General features: G+C 40.4%; 1 protein-coding gene across 7 annotated transcripts; it reads right to left on the reverse strand.

The window, feature by feature from the left end:
- Positions 1 to 1,744: 1,744 nt before the first annotated feature.
- Positions 1,745 to 23,346, reverse strand: SIAH1 (siah E3 ubiquitin protein ligase 1). 7 transcript variants are annotated; one of them, XM_072422467.1, is made up of 4 exons: positions 23,137 to 23,346; positions 14,873 to 15,946; positions 8,318 to 8,389; positions 1,745 to 3,175 (listed from the first exon to the last, which is right to left on the reverse strand). In XM_072422467.1, the coding sequence occupies exon 4, from the start codon at positions 3,171 to 3,173 to the stop codon at positions 2,325 to 2,327; it is 849 nt and encodes a 282-aa protein (XP_072278568.1). In that variant the 5' UTR covers positions 3,174 to 3,175; positions 8,318 to 8,389; positions 14,873 to 15,946; positions 23,137 to 23,346; the 3' UTR covers positions 1,745 to 2,324. The 7 variants fall into 7 exon arrangements, with proteins under 7 accessions (XP_072278568.1, XP_072278567.1, XP_072278570.1 ...); XM_072422466.1 differs by lacking the exon at positions 14,873 to 15,946; XM_072422469.1 differs by lacking the exons at positions 14,873 to 15,946; positions 23,137 to 23,346 and adding an exon at positions 23,061 to 23,079.
- Positions 23,347 to 24,518: the final 1,172 nt, after the last annotated feature.

Raw genomic sequence — 24,518 nt, forward strand, 5'->3', positions numbered from 1 at the left:
ACAGGGTACACTAATCAGGACCAACAGGACTGCATGGAGTTTTGGCAGAGCAAACACCATTCTAAAACAGAAAAATTAGGATTTATTTTTATAGGATCAGCAGTTATATTTTCCTTGGACAAAACAGGGAAATAAACATTAATTGCAAAAATGTACTAGAGGGAACATTTATATTTTACCCAGATATACACTTTAATTGCTGTATACATTATGCTTGCAATTTTTTTTAAACCTTCCTGGAACCAGCTACAACATTCCACACTGTTGCTAAATTATATTAACATGCCACCAACGCATACGTTTCAGTGCATCCAAGGCGAACAAGCCTTTTCTAAACAACATAAATGCAATAAACACAAAGGACAACAGAAAAAAAAAAATTTCCCAAGCTCCACATTGGGCCGATCACAATGGAGACAGACCAGTCCATCCATTAACTAATGACGTTACAACAGTAAGCAAAACACTTTGAAGGCCCTCAGTGTAAAAATGACCACATTCTGATACCTGTACATAATGATAGCATTTGGTAAAATAATTCCTTTTGTTTCACAAGCCATAAATGATGTATTTTTAGTTGCAGACCCAAGTTCAAAGCAATAAGGATTGGGGCAAATGACCACACTGCCAGGGTGCCCATGATGCTCACAGGAGAGACTCTGCAAAAACAAAATGATCGTAACTGACTGCATCATATTTGAATTTCTCAATTCTTGCTCTTAAAGTGAACCTTCTGTTTTGCCCTGCATATCACATCACAACAAATTTAGCAGTTTTTCCAACCTCTGGTGCTTACAGTTTCCCCCATTCCTCCAACATTCACTTCCTTACAAACAGGCCCTTAAAAGGCCTATTTGTAAAGAGTAGACTAGGCTGCCCAAAAATTATATATATACAAATGCTGATTTTTTGTAGGCTTGAGCCTGACTGACACTATTACCCCACTTTGGAAGTTGACAATGCCATAGAAACAAAAAATTTCCTTGCCAACACCTTTGCTTCTTTCAAAAGTGACAATAAGTGTCTGCAATGGTTATAATACCTATATTCTCTCACTTAGAAGTTGATTCACCAGGGAACAAATCCTGTCCCTCCCTTTATTATTACAGCATTGCAAAAAGGGCAACCAGGTCTGTAAAAAGTGAAAAATTTAAAATAGGAATACAAGTAGTTTTGAAGACGCTGCCATTCACTAGATGTTTCCAGCTTTATTGGAAATTGGCCCATCTGCTTGGAACACTCCAAAGCGGTAACATGCTCATTTTGGTCACATAGCATACTAAAGGTCACCTCTAAAACAGGTCGATTTGTTCTACCAAAACTTTTCTGATAATGGAAGTGTCATCTGTGATTGTAGGCCTCAGCTCAATGCCCAGGATCTCAGTAACTACAAAGGGGGTTTTCAAGCAGATAGGAAATTTCCACAAAAAATGCAGACATCAAATTTAAGAGCCATTCAGTCTAGTCTAGTTAGCTGGGGCGCTACAGATTCTAAAAATCAGGAACAAAAAGGCAGAAGTGTTTCATTTAATCTGGTTTTTATACTATGAAGGCCAAGTCAACAAAAAAAATCATGCCAGGTCATTTCCGAAAGTCACTGAAAATGTACACATTCCTCATTCCAGGAGGGACACAACAAAAAAAAAAAAAAAAGGGGGGGGTTGGGGAAAATATTTTCATATAAAACAAAATTTTCAAAAAAATGTGAAATTATGCATAGCAAACATATGTACATAATATATACTTACAGAAAAAGGAAGTCAAATTTATTGAATGAAAAACTAGAAGTTAATAAAAATTAGCAATACACAGAAAATGTACACAATCAGCAGCAATTCTATATAGGTGACGTACAAATGAGGAACGCGGAATACCGCGCAGAATGGCTTCTCCGTTAGAGGGGAAGGGAAAGAAACACACAGTATTTCACTGTACAAACTACAAACACAAATTAATTCTGGGTACTTTTACATCTTTTTTTTTTTCCAATTTTTTTTTTACTTTTATTTTAAATACAAAAAGATGCCCTGGGTAATGGGTCTATATTTTTATTTCAGTGGTTGATGTTTAAATATTAGTGTTTTGTCTTTTTGATGGTTCTTTTTTTTATATTTTCCTTTTTTTTTTTTTTTTAAACATGCATTTGCTTTCTGTATGTATAGTTACTGTTTATTGGCTGTGCCTCCATGTTACCGTCCGTGGCGGCCAATAGAATTTTAAATGCAGTATGTGAAAAATAAAAAAAAAAATAAAGCAACAGAAAGGAAATAAAATTAAAAAAAAAATAAAGTTTCTAAACACTGGCCCTGCAGGAAATCCCCATTTTAACACATGGAGATAGTGACATTTATTCCTAAATTGCCATTTTCCGCGAAGAGTTGTGCGATGCTCGTGTCAAACACTAGGCAGTCGCTGTTCATGATGGCGGTTGCAATGCCCTCATGGATAGAGCGGGGAGTAGCTTCCCATGTTAATCTCCGACGGTGACCGTTTAGCTCAAGCCTGTAAGCAAAGTTCTCCGCTTGCTTGCGTGTTCCTATTAGTTGTACGATGGCAAAGAACTGTTGGTGGCCATCATACTTTTCTTGTTTCTCCAAGACCAACATGAAATGAAAGCCAAAACAGGACTGCATCATGACCCAGTCAACAGCACCTGGTAAGTTAATGTCTGTGGCGAGAAACACTATATCCTCCCCTTGTAAAGTTGTGATGGATTTATGCTGGTGCATGAGGTGTGGCATCACTGCATCCAGGGAACCCTGCCATTTACAAGAAGCCCCTGGACAGGGACACGAATACGGTCGGAATTCACACAGCTCTTCGTGGTCCGTCTTCTCTGTGTGTGGCAATGTTACCTCACAACCCGAGGAAGCGTATTTGCAGGGGAAGAGGACAGAGTTTGCAACTTTCTCCATTGCCAAGTTGCGAATGGATCCCAAAGGGCCCCGGCAAGTTGGGCAACATGTGAGCTTTGGGCGACAGTTGCTACACACAAGATGTCCACTTTGACACTGAAGGATTGGTGGCAAGACATAGTCAAAGCACACAGGGCATTCAAAGAGGCTCGCCAGGTCATTGTTGGAAGCCGTTGTTCCTGTCAAAGCTGGCACCCGCTGAGAAGGTGGACACTTTGATGTACCAGTTGGGATGGCTGCAGCAGTCTGACGGCTCATATCTGAAACATAAACAGATAAAGTTAGCCACACACCGCATACTATGACTAAGCAAAATGATGTGCCTTTTACAACAAGATATATAATAATATCGCTCGAAAACATCCAGTAAACAATGACGGGGATCATTACATTATTGAGTTCAGACATACTAGCAGTAAAGCGGTCCATATAAGCACTGACTGGGGGGGGGCAGCTAGGAGAGCTATGCATGTCACTACAAACACAAAAAATACTGGACTAGGGCTAGTGAAAAGGAACCAATTATTCAAGACTTAAGTCACATACGCATAGCAATTACCTCCTATATATAAAATAGTAAACTGCATTCAGAATTTATATATATATATATATATATATATATATATATATATATATATATATATATATATATATATATATATAATATATATATATATATATATATATATATATATACACACACACACACACACATATATACATACACACACACACAGCTTGCAAAGTCAGGGCCTCCCTTATACGAAAATATCAGTAAAGAGAATTAAAAAACAACTTGCTAATAGTCAAAAAGCTTGCAAATAGCTTGGTGCAACTATGAGGAAACTTCAGCAAAACATGATAATTGCAAAATGGTTTATAGACAGATGTAGAACAATAGCTCACAAGCTACAGGACTCTACCTTGTAAGTCAGCGTTTTGTAAACTTTTTAACATAGGAGAAACCTTAAAATAATCAGGTCCTAAGGAACCCCTGCTATAGTTACTATATTAACAGCTTACAGTACATTAGTGTAATGATCAGTGAGAAGAATGCCTCTTACATTGCTGGCCAGGGGGAAGAATTTCACCAAATTTTCTTACAAATCGCAAATACGTCAAAAAGATCATTGGAGTCCGGTATACTCACTTGAGAGGAACAAACTTCCCATAGCTCAAGGAACCCCTAGCAACCTCTGGAGAAACTCAGGTTAAGAAACACTGCTGTAAGGTCTAAAGAACTACAAAAAGCATGTGTATTCCAATAATCAAGACCTAAAAGACTAATGTGTGATCTTCAGCAAGTGGAAACAACGCAGAGTACCACAAACACTAACCACCAATGGTAAAAATGGACTTGGCAGCAAGTCTGTGCACTTCACTCCTCTCTCCATACCAATGAAGTCAGAAGAGGCCTGTAAAGATCACATGTCTACTAAGAGCTCCGGGTATGCATTCCTTGAAAGTTAACCAAGAAAAATTTCACCAAATTGTTTTAGCTTTAACACAGTGCTGACGAGTCATAAGAGCAGCAAAGAAAAAGTGGGCTTAAAACAAATACATTGCTGTTTATTCTGAACAGAAATGTGCAAAACAGCCAGCACAAACAATATAGATGTATCCAGTTACAATCGCCAGTAGTAATACAAATGTTCCCAGCCTGTCACTGGACTATTTTCTAGTCAGATTCAAGAGCTTCCAAATATATCTGTGTACACACAGCCCATCCCCCTTTTATTTCAAGTTCAGCCACATTCTGGATATTCTCAGCGCTGGGATGGGGCGCTTGAAGTTCACTTAAGTTTGCTACAACTTCTGGGACCCCAGAGACATTAGTAAGAACTAAAGATGAAATGTCTCATGCGGTGCCAGCTTCCTGTAGCCCTAAGCATTCTATAAGTGTCTCTGATCTTACATGGTAATTAGGGCATATTTAAATAAAGAGTTTAAAAAGAAAAAAAAAAAAATAACCCCAACCATGTGCAGCTCATAGAAGTCTTATTACATTCAAGAGATATGAAGAAGCATTCTGCTTTGAAGGTTAGGATTCTGCAGTTGTGTTGGTGGCAGGACTTTCTAGTTGGCATTTCAGTCTGGCAAGGCCTTACATCACAACTTGGTAAAGGAAAGTCCTGTGTAATTCAATAAAGAAAAGAAAAAGACCAAGCTTGCAGATATTTATGCTTTCATTCTTCTATAGGGTCAAACATCAACATTAAAAAAGGAAAGAAAAAAAAAAATCACAATTACATGATGAACAGATGACGTAAACTGCTATATAGAAAACTAGATAAGCAAGTCAGCAGCTGCAGTCATCGACCTTTACTGTTGGAATAAATTCAACCTAGAAAGACCTGAATGTGGTATGCCCTCATAGGAGAAAGAAAAAACAAACTGGAAAGTTGCATCATCTACTTTTATGAACTATTTTGGTGATGGAAGGGCACTTAAAAAAAATCTCAAAGGTGCAAGAATCGAGCAAAGCACATCATTCTCATTAAACAAAATCAGTTTGTGGCCAATCAAAACATTGCGAGTCACAGGAGACAAAAGGAAGTTACTATAATTAAGGACTGCGGCTTCTCCACATACACATTAATTACTAAATGAAATAAGAAGACTCCAAGAAGGCATCCAGAGAACAGTGCAGTCTGCTCTGCAGCAGAACACACACATGATGATTACATACTGTGCCGACAGCTCCCCTTAGCAGAGAATGTGCAAGTCAAATCATTATGTGTAACACAGACAAAGCTGGGTGTATCACAACCCGACAAATAAACACACACACACACTGCAATGTGGCACACAGCATCGAAGCTGGCACTTGCGATCATAGATTTGGGTTTGTCTGCAGTAAGAAGCCAACAGCAAGCATGTCAAGCTGCCACCTGTGAGTGTAGGGTGAAGCTGGGTTACCTTTCCTCTTCTTGGGGTCACTCCCTGACAGGCATGTGAAGAGCACCCCTTTCCACGAGTAGAGCACGCTGTGGGTGGCTTTGCCAGTCATGAGTTGGGCAGTTCATATCGGAGTCCCTGGTAAAGCCTCAGCTGTTGTCATAGGAGGGGCTGAGGTAAGAGCCCACAAATAGACCTTTCCTATGGCAGACTGAAGGACGCAGCTTCGTCCTGAGCCAAACTCGGGCCAGCACACGCTGAACTGCTCCGCTGAAGGTTCGCTCACATTCCGTGCAGGCAGGAAATAGATCAGCGGCTCTGCAGATCGGGTATCCGTGTACTGTGCGATCTCCATACACTGCGGGCTTCACAGACACCGAGAAAAGGAAGGGGGGCTCCTCCCAGCTGGCCTCCCCGGGACTCACTGCAGCGCTGATCCGAGCACCCGGCCACACCCGCAGGCGTTAGACTGCGCATGCTCCGTACCCTCCCCGCTCCACCAAGTCCCTCCTCGAGTCCTATTATCTTACTGGCCAGGGGCTGAGAGGCCGGTACATGACGTGTTAATGCAACACAGAACGGGATCATTGTACGCCCGGAGATGGCAAACAGGATCCCCGCACAGTCGGATCAATCACCGACCGGGATGTCACTGCAAAACGCTGGAGGACAAGTCTACCACCCCTTCAATGGCTACACAAGCCTTCCTTTCAGTCCTAGCCACAGCATCAGCATGAAATCCTATGATCCTTGCACTGGTTCCTAACACTTTGCTGGTGCTCCTATCTGAAAAATCTCATACAAACCTAAACATCATCGGGTCATATTGGATGTTGAAGATCTTTCACCTAGCTAGAGAGGGAAGGAGGAGAAGTCTCAGGCAGCAGGAGATTTATCTATTCTATTTAGTTCATTCTATTTTTACAAATGAGCCAATATTGTCCAGCAGGCAATAAAAAAATGAGGCTATACATACCATGCCACTTATCTGCCTGCTCCAAACATTCCACAGATAACTGGAGCTTTGCACCATACACCCCAGTATTCCCTGCAACATTGTGCAAGAACGCCAATAAATGTGTAAACACTACAAAAATCCATTGGAAGAAGCAGTGCCATGTCTTTAGTGGTGTCAGGGCCATCATTCAGACAACACAGATCTGCAGAATTTAAGTATATTCAGGGTAACCAGAAGCCAGTTCTTTAGGAACCCATCAAGAAAAAAAATTCAGTCTATAAGAATTTGTTGTTTATAGCTCCGGAGCTATAGAGTTGTTATAGCTTGGGGCTTTAGTGTTCCCACAGCCCCAATCATTAAACTTCCTTCTTGAAGATCAATATACAGTGTCACTGTGCTTTCAATGGAGCAAAAAATAATTTTGTCTAATGACCTAGGAGGTCATTTTAAGCTTTGGAAACTAATTGCTAGTGAGGGGGATAATCCTGAAGTCAAACCTCAATAACAGAGTGCTAATTAAGATAGGGACATGAAGGATCGTTGTGATCAAAGCAAATATTTTTAATAAAATTGTTTAAAATGGTGAACCCGTTTGTTACAAATGGCAAACATTTTCATAGATTTGCAAAAATGTGAACAGTTTTAAAGCATTCATGGCGGATACATAGCAAAAGGTTATTAACGTTACCCCAAGAAATGACTCTTATCTTTACTCTTTAAGAGGTATGCCATCTGAAGAATATCATGGCAAGCAACTGAGGGAAATCCCAAATTCAGGAGCTGTAGCTCAAGTGAAAGTCTGAGGCATGGCCTGCTGGAGAGGTAAGTATGTTTAGTCTTCTTTTACATGGGACATTAAAACAAACTTTTATTCTAGCTGCCTTTAAACCAAAGCTATTACTCAGAAGCATAACCAAGCCATCAGAAAATCACCTACCAGACATCTAAAGAATCAGAACATAAAACATCAAACAAAAATGTGTGCTTTGTTGGCAACAACAGCAAAAAGACTATCAATGCCTGTAAGTAGAGGATTCATTTTTACATGTAGGGTACCAAAGCATGCAATGTTTATGACATTCTATAGAGGCGAGAGCAGGTTTTCCCATAATTGCCTTAAAAGTAAACCTTACTTTGACCCAATCATGCGAACATAGGGGTATATTTATAGTACAATTTATCAGTGGATACCAATATACTTCCACAGTTCTAAAATCCATGGCCTAAGTGGACTAAACAGAGCTTTTACCAATATGCAAGACAGGGGGCCTAATTAGGATATAACTGGGTCTTAGCGGACCAGTACACAGTACCTTCCAAGCAAAGTAAAGTTTTATACCAGCCACAGTAAGCAGGTATAGGGGGACACAACACCACATGGCTTAGGGGTTAGCTTACAGTTTTGACACCCTGTGAGATTATAGTAAGATATCCAGGAACAGCAGAACCCCCTATTTTTTTCCACAACTACAATACACAGCTTTAAAAAATAATTCTGGATACAATTTTCAAAGCTGTAATACATGCAGGCATAGTAGTTACTCACCTAGTATCCACTTTATCAAGACCCTTGATAGAAACGTCACTCTCAGTTAAGAACTTCTGAATGTTGGCTCATCTGCAAAAATGGAGACACTTTGTTTGATTGACAGAACCTTACAGTACCTTACCCCCCACCCTACCTCCATGACACACACTGCAAGCTCACAGTCCTTATACTGCCAATGGTAAAATGCCAAAATGATGTGTCCATCACCCATTAGAATCAACACTGTGCTTATGACTTTATGTGCTAGTTTTAGAAATCTAGCCTTCATCTTGCCAAAAGAGACCGCTGGCTGAACTACCTTTAGACATTCAATATAAGTCTTCGTAACCTTAGCCAGGAAGGGCCACACTGGAAAATGTGCTGTAGCCAAGCTGAGGAGCCAGCAGCATTCATGGCTTTGGACACATTTGTAAAGACAATAATGCAAAACCTATCCAAACTAAACTTCCAGTGGACTATTAAGAAACATGTTTTTTATCGTATCTCCTGGGTATTTCTTTAGTGTCCGATATCAGGAGTCACTAAACTATTTATTATGTCCAACTAGAAGTTTACATGCAAGCCATGGAAAATTACCTGGGGAAAAATATATATATATATATATATTTGATGAAGAAAGAATCTGCATAAATGGATTGATCAAAGATTGTAACTGCTATCTAGTGGAGCAAAATGCTCCAATACATGCCCAAGTGGTTCACAAAAACAGTCTGATTTATTAAATAAATACAAAAACAACATACACTTAAATAGGCAATAAATCAAGATATCAAAATTAGAAATGTTTTTATAGATGTAGAGTGTTGTCCCCAGCCCCTTTTAGCTGGGCGCACCACCCGGCACTTTGCAGTAACCATCAGGCTGTTTTTGGGTGGTTACTACAATTTCTTCCCAGCCAGCTTAAAATTTTATCTGGATTGAGCACCGATGTAAACTTTAACCTAATGGTATTTCATTTGCAATGCAGTTTATCATAGACAGTAGCCATTTTTTCCCTTAATACTTTTTTCAGCCCTTTCTCCTGCTGCATTTCATTGCTGCTGGTCTTTTACGGTCCCTTTCTTTTTCTTTTAAAAAGGGATATGGCCACTAGCAGTTGGCATTGGAAGCTTGTGCAGCAGGGTGACAACACAAGAGCAAAACTAGGAGATAGACAAACCGAGTCAACCCCTAACAAGGTGTGCATACATGGGGACACACATTATGATGACTTGGTACTATTTTAATGAAAGCTGCAGTTTTTAAGAATAGGAACAAAAACCTGACTTAATTTTGAATCTATACTAGAAGGCCCAACAGTCACACTGGAGTAAGTATATTAAACATCTCAACCCAAAACCATGGGCGACATGTAAAATGAGTTACTAATGCTGGATGATCATTCCAATGTATTCCCAAGATGTTCAGTAGGGCTGAGGTCAGGGCTCTGTCCAGGTCACTCCAGTTCGTTCACCCTAAACTCTTTCCCCCATGTCCTTCTAGAGCTGGAACAATCATCCTGAAACCGGCCTTTTCTAAACTGCTGTCACAAACCCTGAAATCAACCAATGTCTTTGTATTCAGCAAATTTCAATATCTTTAGAAAGAGAACGCTTTAGTTATTGTATTTACACGTACTCAGGTGACAAACAAATCAGCAGCTTGTTCTGCTTCAAAGAGTGGCTTGAGCAGCCCAATATGCAAGCAACACCCAAAGTAAAATAGGAAGAATGCAGTTATTAGTTAGACTTGCAGCACTAGAATACGGGGGAGTGATGTCACTTTCTAGTTAAACAGAAATATTTGTTTATGAAGGACGCCAAATTATGAAGCTAAGAGCCAAAGCATTAAAGAGAATTGACACTACTACAGCAATATATGCTAAAAATTAAAAATAATCAGGAAACAGTCTTAATAGAGCTGGCTTATGAAGTGAATTGGAGCATTTACCCAAAGCAACAAATCTGAAGATTTAATGTCTGCTGTGAAACCAACTGTGAGGGATTATCTACCTCATCCCAGAAGCTCTCAATAGCTTCTTCCTCCTATGTCAGGCTTTTTTTTTTTTTGTTCCAACGTTTAAAGTTGGAAACTGTGGACTGTTGGATTTGTGAATATTTCAATATTTCTATGGTATCCAATTAAAATTTGGCTTTGATCAACATTTTTCCAAAACTTGCAGGATGCGAAACAAATAATGCTGTAAATTTGCTTAAAAAAATAATAATAATAACGTTGAGGTATTTACAGAGTTATCAAGTCCAAAATGTGCTTATTCTAAAAGTGAAAAATGAAATTGGCTTTACTGCAAAGGTGTTCAAGCATTAATTAAAAAAAAAAATAATCTATAGCAACAAATTAGCCCCTCATCCCTTTTTTTGTATTTACTTTACCTTTTAACACCCAGTGCAGGTCATGATTTTTAAATCAAGTCCTGCTATTGGCACCGCAAGCAAACAGTGCACAAACAAAAGTTTATTTGTTCCATCACAGACAACTGTCATCTGGTTACCCTGGATAGATTTTAATCTAGCATTGATCCACCCTCCATTCAATGCAGGGCGCATAAACACCCCTCTGGGAGGTTATCCACGGTTACCTCTATCAAAACACTGAAAGTCCCTTTTTTTACACTATAGATAATCATGCCTTCTTCCATCCACATGTGTATACTAGACCATTCACACATCAGATAAATGCCCAGTGGTAAATCACTAATGTGAACTGTGCCTTAGTGATGGGGAATTCAAAATTTGACAGTTGTTACAGGAACATAATGGCAGTGGAAGCATCTGGGGTCAAAAACAAAATAAAAAAATTTGTAATTGCTACTGAAATTTACCAGTTTGTGTGCAGGCTCTGAGCAAGCACCTGGTTAAAATTAAAGCTCCAACCAAAATATTTCAGACTGTCACGTTTCCTAGTTTTATCTATAGCTCAAAAACAGATGACATCCCCACTAGAATTTGCATTATAATTAATGATGGTGTCACATCCAAACAAATTCTGCAAACACGTCGAAAAAAAAATTCTATTTCAGACAGAGAAACACCTTGGCCAAACAGAAGTGAAACAAAATTAGAACTCCTGTCATTTTCACTGTTGTTGGAAGCCTTTGGAGAGATTTTTACTTATGGTCTGGTATACAAAACACAAAGTTCAAAAGGGACACGGACACACACCTTTTTATTTTAATTTTTTTTTTGGGGGGAGGACTTCAGTATGGAAGTGCTAAAGCCTGTGTCAGATTTTGAGTAAAAATACACAAAGGCTTTGAGAGTGCAGCAAAGATGCAACAAAGATGTCTAAAACCACATAGAATTCAAGTCTTCCGTGCTTATTAAAAACACCTTTCAATTAGTGGTGGAGTGTACATGTGACCTGCTAGTTAAGATATTAAGGAATGATTATACCATCCTTGTACATGTATTGAAACACATGGTGGAAGAGAGCTCCTCTATGAATTTATGTCTGGCGGCACGAGAAAAATGTTAGCTCATGTTACGGGATCTTCATATTCTTGGCATGCAAGCAACTATGGAAAACTGTTTGCTTATGTGGAAGTTAAATAGTTTGCAAATGAGCATAATTACATAGGCTACAGATAAACAAGCTTGAACACAGACTAATTTGCACTCGGCCATGTAATATAATCAAATACAGCTGGGACATATAGTCCTATATCCCTCTCCAAAACAGTTATTGGATTGCGATGTCAAAAATAACAACTAAAACTAAGAAGAAGAAAAAAAAAAAAAAAAAAAAAAAGGACACTCCTAAAACTAGAACAGGCAACAGACACAAAGGCTGCTCACTGTTAGGACAGATACCCTCATGAAAACAAGGGAGATATCTGCCTCATTTTACACAAATGCCTCCTGCACGTCTCTAGACAGTGAGGAATTTTACCCAAGTTTGCCAAGCATCTTTAAAAGCATGATGTGTTTATTACCTTGAATTTTAGCAACAACCCAAACATCAAGTGACACTCAAGATCGGGGACATAGTTTGCCTTCATCAAGCCATTTATGGGCATCCAAAAGGGTGAGTGGGACAAGTGCAAGGTCAAAGGCACAAGCAGAGTTAGTCACAGGAAGAAAATAAAGGTGCACAACTAGCAGATATATCCTTGGCAATGATGAACGGCCATGTTTGCTACCAAGTTCTAGATCCATTATTGACAAACAGGCACCTGTAGTACTTTAGGTACTTTCACTCTTATACATAGGTAGGTCTGAGGTCACTTGTGGTCAGAGGGGTAGCAAACAACTCAACTTAAACACTGACACTAGAAATCGAAAATCCCCAACAATCTTAAAGCCACTGACTTAAGATGTATAGAATGAGCGTATACAACACTGCAGAACTCAACTCCATCATGAAATGGTACCCTGGTCCACTAGGAAATCAGCATTACCCTACAGCTCTCACTGCCTTTTTCTTGTTGATCTCAAATCATTACAGGACACCTTGCACATTTGATGAATGACCCTGATTTCCATGTCCACTAACCTGACTGTGTGGCAAATCCCTAATGCTGTAATGAAGAAAACACCTATGGAAAGAATAGCAAAACAAAGAGTAGATCGGACTTCCGAGGAAGGAGTCAAGCCTGCAAGTAGCCTCTCGCTCTGATACGAGGCGGGTCCTGCACCTGCGATCTTGCTACATCGACGCACGGAGACTCGGTGGAGCCACCGGGCATTTTTGTCTAGCCTCAACCTCTTTTGATCTCCGCTCCGGAGCGCGAACTGCCTTAGGGGATCCCGCTGCAGTAGAGACCCTGGCAGCCATCTTGACCACATGGCGCCCAAAAGTATCTATCACTGCATGCCCAGCATCTTCACTACTTGGATTCACCTCATCACCACCGCAATCCAGCATCATCCACTAGAGAAAAGGATATTTAGTAAGGAAGCAGGATTCAAAGAGGAAACCTCATCCACTCCCTCTGGGACTCACATTACCCTATAAAAAGGGTACTTTTAATATATATTACCTGTATTCCCAAACATTACCACTAACAATCTCACAACTATACATACTGAATTCTGGGTAATACCACACAATAACCCCTGTACACTGGTGTTGAGGCATGGACATTACTTTACGATATTACCCACCATTGCCCCTTATTAAAGCATACATTTTTTGGTGTGTGGGGTACCCACCCCCGCCGGGTCCTACAGGTTGGTGATTACCCAAGCATAGATACGAAGAATTGCACCTTTTTCATCTCACTACAACTCCATAAGACAACTGTTTTACTATCATGGGCAAAGGAAAGCCAAATAGCCAAACCTCTCAGAAGTGATTGGGAACTTTGAATGAACTATCCTCTCTCTCACTTTCACTGGTCAGAGAGGACTGAGAATCCTCTCCCAGCACAGCCCAGCACAGGCTTCCATGGATTACTTAGATATATGGGACTGAGATGCTTATCTAAGATCGTTACCTACCAAAACAGACTTTGAAGCCTGTATTAAACACATTGAAAATGTTTTTCCTGTTCCGAGCTCGCTACACTTAGATCAGACCTCGGCTCTAGAATGGAGGAAACAGAACAAGTCACTGAAGACCTTCGCAGTCATGTACAAAGCCATACCCATACTCTAAATGAACACTCCATGCTGCTTCAGCAGCAGTTATACCAACAAGACGATTTGACGAATCGGAGCTGCCATATTATTATACAGATCCTTGGCTTGCCCGATTCAGTTAGGCCAAAAGACCTTCATGCAGCTGCCACCTCCTTGTTTAACAATCTCCTTCAAAAACCGAGGGACAAATTTATAGAAATAGACAGCATACATAGGACACTGGGTCCAAAAAGCAAGACCCGTACAGACCTAGGGATGTTATTTGCCACATCCATTCCTAATATCCTAGGGAACTCATGCAGGAGGCCAGATCACAGGAGGAATTTACTTTCACAACAGGCCCATACTGTTCCTAACAGATCTCTCTCCCGCAACACTTTAGCACTCAGTCAAACTCTAAAACCACTGCTAGCCATGCTGAGAGACAATAACATTAAGTACAGATGGAGTTTTCCTTTTCAAACTTATGAGCACAGAGGACGCAAATCTGCTACTTTTCACCAACTTTGAGACCTAGCAACTTTCCTGGGCACGTTTGAATTACCTCAAGTGAAACTCCCGGATTGGCCTACCTTGCCCCTCAACCGCAACGCTCTCCACAAGCCCCACCATGAACCTTGGTTGGGACCATCAAGCTCAAGATCTACTCTTGGTGGGACGGGTATTTACCTAACAGTTTTCTTACAGTGTTTGTTTCTGGTTGCTGATCCTTTTAGGTATTTTTTTATTTTACGAAACCGAGTCACCCTAAGGGAATTAGCACAGTTGTTCTGCACCTACTTTGTTTTGTATTTTTTTTTTTTTTTTTTTTTTTTTTTTTTTTTATATTTGTGTCCTTAACCCCCCCCAACAAACGCTATTTGCTGACCACTCGAGCCAGAACCGCTTTCTAGGATACTGTTCCTAGCTCTTCAGTTAGGGGAACCCGTTCCCCTGCTTCAGCTTCATTGTAACACGTATTAGACCTCGTTACCTGAGAGGGGTCCGATCAAGGTTGTTTCATATAATGTTAGAGGGTTAAATTCCCCTGAGAAGGGATCCATACTTCTGGCTGAGCTGTACAGACAAAAAGTGCAAATAGATTTTATTCAAGGGACCACTTCTGCAGTGACAAGGTTCTGAGGCTCGGGAATAGGAGATTCCCTGCAGTCCATCATAGTTGTACCGACACCTCCAAATATAAAGGGGTCAGTATCTCTGTGGCCTCTTCAGTCACTCTGCAATTTAGAGAGCGGTTGTTGTCAGCAGGGTAGGTTTTTATTTGTTAATGGTCTTCTTGACGGATGCATGGTGACCTTTGTCTCCATATACCTTTCCAATACTGGACAGGCCTCATTTTTAGGTAAGATCTTCGAGAAACTGGAAACTTTTCAAGAAGGCATCTTGATTTTAGGAGGGACTTTAACTTCACCCCAGATTGGGCATTAGACACCTCCCGCAGCTGTTGCAATCCTCCCTCCAACAGTAACTATAGTCAGATCCTAAAAGTCTTTTCTAACCACAAACTACTAGATATATGGCAGACCCTCAACCCAAGTGGTGGGGACTATACGTATTACTCCTCTCCTCACAGCTCGTACTCAAGGATTAACCATTTCTGGCTCTCACACTTTGAGCTCCATAGGGTAAAATCCTGCTCTATTGGCTCGATAACCCTATCAGACCACACTCCCATCTATATCTCTGTGGAACGTTATTACACTGTCCCCAAATCTTGGAACTGGAGCCTAAATGAGTCCCTCCTCCAGGACGCAGCAGTACTGGCGAACGCTGATACTGAATCAACCCATCACTTTTAGACTAATAATACATCTGATAGTGACCTGGTTACTAATTTGGGAAGCTCATAAGGCGGTTATACGATTCCTAATGTGCCAGATTGCTGCTGGAGGTGTCAGGCAGATAAGGGCTCTCTTCTCCATATTTTCTGGGACAGTCCCTTTCTGAGAAACTTTTGAGTAACAAGTAGATCCATAGTACAACAAATGTCGGACCAACATATTCCAGATGACCAGCCTTCTTGCTCCTGCAACACAACTCGTTCCCTCTGAAAACATACAAAACTTTGGTAATTAGACACCTGATTATAGCTGCAATCTCATGCAAAGCTACCTGCTGGCGGAGCCCTGAACCACCCACGATTCATTTATGACTACACAGGGTTAACAAAACTTATCGTATTGAGGTTTTTACCTCTACCATCAGAGGCTCAAGCAGAATAGTACTGGTCACAATTTACTACAACCAATGTATACCATAGCTATTTCTCCTAAATCTAGATTATTGGAGGCATGCTGTCTGTTTATCCTCTTCCTCTTGTCCATATATGAGACATTCCCCACCTGCTTTCACGAGGTTTCCCCTATTTGCGGTTCCCCATTGATAGAGTTTGTTCTCCCCGCCCATATTTTCTTTTGTGTTTTCTAGGATCCTACATGTCAGTTTATTTGTTTTTCTGTACTATGTAAATTATGAAACTGTATAACATACTTTATACGCAATTACAAGGTTTGCACATTTTTGATTGTTGTATACGGTTTGTACTGATATTGCATTTATGCTATTACATCCCTGATTTTTTTTCTGTACCCCCCGAAACAAATAAATAACGTTTAAAAAAAAACAGTAGATCAGTGTACCTAACTTCCTGAAACACATTAATTCATATTTGCACACATGCCACCAGAGACAAGCACTACTACTGGTAAAAATTTAGCATATGTACTGTGGTCAATCAATCTTGTTCATTATTCTGCCCGATACAATGGCTGATATGACTATTCAATGGCCTATTTAGGACAACCCAGGTGGCAAAAGCAAACAATTCTGGCAGATCCAAGTTTATCATCACATAGATTTTTGAACTTTATGCACAACCTGTATTCTTTCAGTGGGTACTGGCAAGGTTTTATGCATGTGCCATTTCTATACAAGCAAGTGGCATGAGATATTGCAGTGCTGGCTTATGCCTCATCACCCCTTGTTCCTGCACATCTGCTGCCTTATAGAAGGCTATTTTTTTCAGCAGAATATTCAATTGCATGTCAAACAGATAAGTTTCTCAAAGCAAGGAGGAGATGAAGTAGAAAGTACACATAACCATGCCAAGTTCTACATTGATCCAACTTCATTGATCCTACAAGTAAACTGGCATCTATTTAGATATGATGGGTTAATGCATTTTACACATCATTGCTTTTCAATAATTCAGTAAGCCCGATATCATAGTACCCATTTGCAGATCACTGCAGAGATTTAGAATAACCGTTTTGTACTTCAGAACAAGATGTTGTTACCACATATAAGAAACAATATCCTAGAAAAGTGACACACTTAACACTATTATACTTATTTTTGGTCACCTCTGGCTGACCAGCAGCAATTAATAGTTCTGTTTCTATTTTCCAACATAAAAATATATTTTTAGGAGGTTCATGGAACATCAGGTTTTGATTTTTGTCTCTCCTCAAAAAAGAAAGTTTTATTTGGATGCTATGTATGTTATAACATACCTACGATTATGAACTGTTAGTACCCTTGTGTACGATATCTACAATGTTACTGAAAATGCTACTGATCATGCAAAAACTGTACTTCTGTGGTGAAGGTACACTTTCAAAAATTAAAGACCACTGCATAGCAATATGAGCCGTTTGGCAACTAAATTCAAAGAGCAATACCTGAAACTCTTTATCTAAACAATAGTATTTTAGCAAAATCGCAACAAGCACTACAAAGTCAATCTGCCAAAAGTTTAACTCTCCAATGGTAAGCCTGGGACAACCTGTATTGCTCACCACTTGCTAAGCCGGGGACAACCTGCATTGCTCAGCACTTGTTCTGTGACCAAGAAGAGCATCATATACATTAGTAAACGAAGCAAAGGATCTAAATGAGGAGACCCCAGTCGTGGCCTGTTAAAATAAAATGACCAGCATCTTTTGAAGTCAAAGTTTACTCTGCAGAATCGGCAGGGAGAACTCTGCAGACTCTGGTCCCCTAGTGTTAAAACATACATCTTGATGGAAGAATAATGTAACAGTTTTGTAATATGGGTTCCATTGCTCTGACATTTAAAGCAAGGCCTGACTGTGGAGCAATTTTTATATCATGGTTACTACTGTACAAACCTCCAAGGAAAGAATGATGCAACATAAATGAAATGAAGACCTACAGTGGCCTGACTTTACTGAACCAAACACAAACAAGAACAAGACAGCTTTGTCCATCACAGCTAAATACCTGGCAAATACCATTCAGCCAATCGTTTAATACCAATCAAGAAATAATATTAAAACAAAAAACTTCTAATTTCTTGAAAATGAAAGTTCCTGTGTTACTTAAAACAGACAGTTTTTAGGTGTCAAGTTTCTAGAGGTTAGAAATTGAAAGCAGATTTCGGATTATCAAGAACTCCACCACACACCTTACAGTTTTGCACAAAAGATACATTCTTAGCCATTTCCAAACCACAACCAAACACAAGTAAACTTAGAACCCAGTATCTCCCAAATATGAACTCTATAAAGTTATGAAAGCATCTTAACGAGAAAATAACTTTAACAGATGTACCCAAACAATTTTAAAGCTCATGTTTACTGTTTAGGTTTCACTTTATCAAAATTTCAATGATTTTTTTATTTACATATCTAGCTTTAGACCCACTGATAACACTACAGATGTTCCAAGCTTCTCTTTGTTGTGGGGTACCTACAACTTCTAAAGATCTTGCCAAAAGGATTAAAAAAGTGGAAGGATGGAAGATATATATAATATCCTTTTTTTTCTATGCTTCTCTTTGCAATGAAAGACCATGGGCGTAGGATGTCGAGTACCTATAACTTCCCAAGATCTTGTCAAAAGGATGAAAAATGTGAAAGGATGGAAGATGTATACAATATCTAATTCTCCGAACCCATTTTTTTTTGTATGCCGAGATTTTTAAAAGAAGTGGGAAGGTGGGTGCATAGTTTGCTTTAAAAACTGTAAATGGCATTTACTACCTGATATGTTCCATTAAGCAGATGTAATTACCATGTCTCATTGCGTTCCTGGTTGCCGCCATTCTATGCAAGCACTTGAGCAGACAGCTAGTGAGCATGGCCCAACTCAGAAGCTTCCCTAGAGAACAGCAGGAGCTGGGTCTACATTTGAAGCAGCAAATGCACAGAAGCATCAGAGGGCGGAAGCAAAGGACACCGCGGGCCACAGTAATTCAATATACCTAATAGCACATTGCAGATATGATGTATTATTTACATTTCTTTATGTACAGATGGGGTACTAAGAATAACCAGACTAGTCCACTTATCCTTCAAAGTGTAACTAAAATTAAAATATTTGGCTTCAGACAAGGTTTTATCACAGAAAGGGACAGGTGATGTCCCTTTTACAAAAAGCCTTCTTAGCATCTGTAAAAATTGCTGTGCTCCCAGGATACCCATCTGGACCCATGTCTTCCCTTGTGGATGGGAATTACGTCATCCTGGCATAGCCAATCAAGATGGCCAAAGATCAGAATGAAGGAAGAGGATAGCAGCGTCCTGCGATGGAATGGTGACGAGAGTCTCCCTTGGGTTTAGTCTTCTGTAAGCTCTGACAAAACTGAATTTTGCAAGTCATAAAATTCCATTATAAAAAAAAAAGCAAGATCACAGACTCCCGTACCCGTAACGCACTTTATTTTTTATCATAGCCACCTCTCACCGGCATTTAACTTCAAAAGGGGAGGTAACAGAACCAGTTTTTACTCAACAGCGCTCTAAAACAAAACACTACATTAATAACTAGTTTCTAAAAACAGAACGTACAACAAAAGTGAAATAACGAATGCTACGGCTGTTACACTGCTGTCATGCAAACCCATTATATGCATGAACAGCTAAGAAAAAAATCATCGGGCTCAGACTTGTGTACACAGAGGATATCCTAAGCTGCCACATGCTACAGCCATCTCTTGTTGGGAACAATGGGTATGACAGGGAAGACTCCCGCCCCTGACGCTGCAAGACCCCCACCAGGAAGGCAGCCAGGCCTTTCCATGTTGGCACAAACACAATAACACCATCCTTTTTTCTTGACATGCAAAAAAGACCAAAACACAAAGCTCAAACTCAAGCGGCACACGGCATTGCAAGGGATTACCATGATACAGGACGGGAACAAACCTACGCCAGTCGTCGGCAACTACCGACATGACTTACCAGCGTCTAATAAACATAGGTGCATCACAATACACCCTGACACAACCCAGTATATAGGTAATGTGTTCACAAGATTTGTGCTTTATATTGTATTATTAAAACTGAACTACACCTGAAAAGATTGTATGCCATGTATTACATGTTTTTCCTTTAGTTAAAATAAAGCATCCCAGATGTTGAATTACAACCTCCGGTACCTCAACATGCTTTAAAATTAAATAAGAAAAGGACACTGATCTCTTGTAATGATCAGAACCTCTAAAAAGCATGCAAAAACCATACAGACAGGTAAAAAAAATGGATGCACATAGCAAACATACAAAACAAACAGCACATGCTCAGATGAAGCAGTAGACCCACTTCAATATACAGCACCAAAATGCAAGACATATCTTCAAGCTGAATGCCAAGACAGATCCAATTACATGCACCATTCAGACAAAAAAAAAAAAATATTCCACAATGCAGGACAACTACACAAGACACACGTGGCCTTGAACAACTGCGAGACACAGCATTAGATCCAATCGCACACAGGGGGTCAATTTACAAAAACAGGTGCAAACCAGCAACCAGAATCCAGATCCAAAATGTAACAATGCCTTCGATTGTGTGATTCACGATACAGTAGACAAACTAATAAGGCGTAAGGAAGAAAAAAAAATAGACACAAAGACGCACAACAATGACTGGTATGCATATTTGCAGCGCACAAAGATGCAACAAGCTCAACCCATAGCGTGCGCACACGCACTATACGATCCAAAGGGACAGATGAAACACAAAGATCCAGGACTCCTAAAGTGTAAGCTCTTCGGGACAGGGTGCTCTCCTCCTCTTGTGTATCTATAACGGTCATTTGCAACCCCTATTTAATGTACAGCACTGCGTAATGTGTTGGCGCTATATAAATCCGGTTTATTATTAATAATAACGACAACATATGGAATAGGAATACAAAGGCTTGCTTACAGCAACATATACCCAAACCACATATGTGGGGCCCATGTTATCCCCAGGAGAGGGCCACACATACGGTAAAGCCCTTTGCATTGTAGCGCACAGGTCGGGGTGTGAAAGTTTCCACATTTTACAATTTGATGCATAAAAACATTAAAAAAAAAGAAAAATCAAAGTCTGCTATATTAGAAACAAAACAAGTTTTATTTTCTACCTCTAAAGCTGCCAATCCAGGGAGAGAGCCAACAAACTAAATGTAGCTATTTATATAGCGTCATCATATGCTATGGAGCTGTACAAAGTACAATATATATATATATACAATGTAATATCCTTCTCCTGTGTCACTGTCTGTATCTGTCTGTCATTTGCAACTCCTATTTATTGTACAGAGCTGCGTAATATGTTGGCGCTATATAAATACAGCCGATTTATAATAATAATGTAAACAGATTGCAAGCTCTTTGGGCAGGGTCCTCTCCTCCTCCTGTGTCACTTGTCTGTGCTTGTCACTTGCAACCCCTATTTATTGTACAGTGCTGTGTAATATGTTGGCGCTATAAAAATACTGTTGACTAATAATTATCTAAACAGATTGCAAGCTCTTCAGGGCAGGGTCCTCTTCTCCTCTTGTGTATCTATATCCGTAAATTGCAACCCCCATTTATTGTACAACGCTGCATAATATGTTAGCACTATATACATTATTATTAGACAGTATTTTTATAGCGCCAACATATTACACAGGGTAGTACAATAAATGGGGGTTGTAAATGACAGATAAAGATACACAAGAGGAGAGGACCCTGTCCTGAAGAGCTTGCAATTTGTTTACCTTATTATTATTATTCAACTGTATTTATTTAGCAACAACATATTAGGCAGCGCTGTACAATAAATAGGGGTTGCAAATGACAGATACAGATAAACAATAGGAGAAGCGGACCCTGCCCCAAAGAGCTTGCAATCTGTTTACATTAATATTAATCAACAGTATTTATATAGCGCCAACATATTAGGCAGTGTTGTACAATAAATTGGAGTTGCAAATGACAGAGAAAGATACACAAGAGGAGGAGAGGCCCTAGTCCTGAAGAGCTTGCAATTTGTTTACATTATTATTACTATTATTAATCAACGGTATTTAAACGTATTGCAAGCTCTTTGGGGCAGGATCCTGTCCTCCTGTGTCACCGTCTGTATTTGTCTGTCATTTGCAACTCCCATATAATGTACAGCGATGTATAATATGTTAGCGCTGTATAAATATCATCAATTAATAATAATGTAAACAGATTGCAAGCTCTTCAGGACAGGGTCCTCTCCTCCTCTTGTGTATCTATATCTGTCATTTGCATCCCCCATTTATTGTACAGCACTGTGTAATATGTTGGCGCTATATAAATACCATATAATAATAATATTAATGAGATAAAAATGTCCCTGCGGGGATCATGACCCGGAGATTCTACAAGCTCACCGAGGATCGCCAATCTTTACCGGTGTAAACAATAACATTCTGGCGTAAATTTCAGAAATAAATGGCGAGAGAAATCAATATAACATGGGAACGTAAAGGAAAATCTGTTGCAAATGTTTATCTGGTGTAGAAATAAAACGTAATTTGTCAGATGTGCGCAGACACGCGTTTCGCCATGGCATACATAGCATGGCGGATGTATGGATTCAACAATTCAGTAAAAAGCGATTGGCCAAAATAAAAGACAATGAGGCTGGCAGGATTATTGGGAGGGGACATGGAAGAGGAATAAATATCTACAATGGAGGACAGGCAGACACAAAGGGGCCTCCATAGTGACCATTACACACACCGACCCGGCTACACAGAGGAGGGATTAGGCCCGGTAGGGTGGGGGATGGATACTACGGATTAGGCCGGAGGGGGGGGGCTCACACAGACACCCGGTACATTGAAGGGGGAGGGATTTTAGGATCTGCTATGAGAGGGGGGGGGGGGATGAGTTACCTCATGTTTACCTCACACACATCCGCTTTACAATAAGACCCTCACACACTCGGGCCTTCTTCAGGAAACAGACCCGGGCACGCTCACCTCTGCTCGGCCGCCCTTCCTGTCACGTAAAAGCCTGCTGTTTTTCTTCTTCCCCTCCTCCTCCGCCGCCACCGCCTCCTCCTCCCGTCGTTACCGGGTTTCCCAGCGCGCGCGCGGACTGTCCCCCCTCACAGAAAAGACACTGCGGAAGGGCTTGAGGTAGCGAACGAGCGGGCGCGTGCACGAGGCAGCCCTTGCGTCGCTTGCTGTCAGTCAAAGTCTCGAGACCGCGCACGCAGGTACGTATTAGTGGCTGGGCAGAAAGCTAGGAGGAGGAGCGGTGGCCACGCCCCCTTGTAGTGGCTGCGTCACTGGCCGCGCTGTAAGCTGGGGTCCTCGCGCTCTACTTAAGCGCGCCCCTTCCCGCCTTTTTCATGGGCGCCTCAGCTGAGGTGCTGATGTCTGTAAGCATGACGAGAAGATTTGGGGTTCAGTTTATTCTAAATTCCATATACTGTGGTGTCATCATCCTTATAGTTACAATAAAATCTTACTTTTTATACAATAAAGTACATACATTTAAAACCATGAACTGTAAACAGTTACCTCACGTTCTCTCAGGCAATATTTAGGTGAATGTCAGATTCACAGTAGCATGACTGTCTTTTGCACTTGCTCACCTTTTTGGCAAGCCTGGATGCCTTTTGCACCCGCTCCCTTTTTGGTTGCATTGCCGGACCTTGCACCAGGTTCTTTTTGCAGTTTGGCCCAAACCCAACATTTGCAACACTAAGTGAAGCTCAGACCCTTTCTCATGCCCCTGGCTAGCCCGCATGGAAGCCATATACAAAACAGGACCAGTCTAGCCAGCAAGGAATAGCCCGGTGTAAGTGGAAGGTCTGAGCTAAACCAACAAGACAGCCTTTACCTGTGGTAGCAGCAAGCACTAGAATCCCTGTCATGTTTCTTCCAGCAGCCACTTGCTAAAACTGCACATGTGCCACAAGATTTGGCCCATGCGTTGTACTTTACGTAGGGGTTGCTGTGAGAGGACAACATGCAGCTTGGCCTCAATAAAAAGCTCTTAAAACCCAACCTGATACAAAAATATCCCTGAGCCCCCATGTTTGTGTCTGTGACTACCAAATAACAATATTAATAATATAATATTAATTTAATAAACTTTCCCTAAATTACCCCATGTGTGTGAGTCTGTATACAACTCCCCAATACAAAAATATAATAATAATCGATTATTCCAAATGACCCCAAATCTATGACTTCCCAATAACAATAAGTGAATATTATTTGATTGTACTTTCTCCAAATTACACCATGGGCTCTATTTAGAAAACAGAGACTCTGACATCTCCTCAAACATTCCCTTGAGAGAATCTTCCAGGTCCATATGTTTCAATGGCAGTAATTGATTCCCAATAGGG

The sequence above is a fragment of the Pyxicephalus adspersus genome, chromosome 9, assembly GCF_032062135.1.
Source record: "Pyxicephalus adspersus chromosome 9, UCB_Pads_2.0, whole genome shotgun sequence".
Lineage (NCBI taxonomy): Eukaryota > Metazoa > Chordata > Amphibia > Anura > Pyxicephalidae > Pyxicephalus > Pyxicephalus adspersus.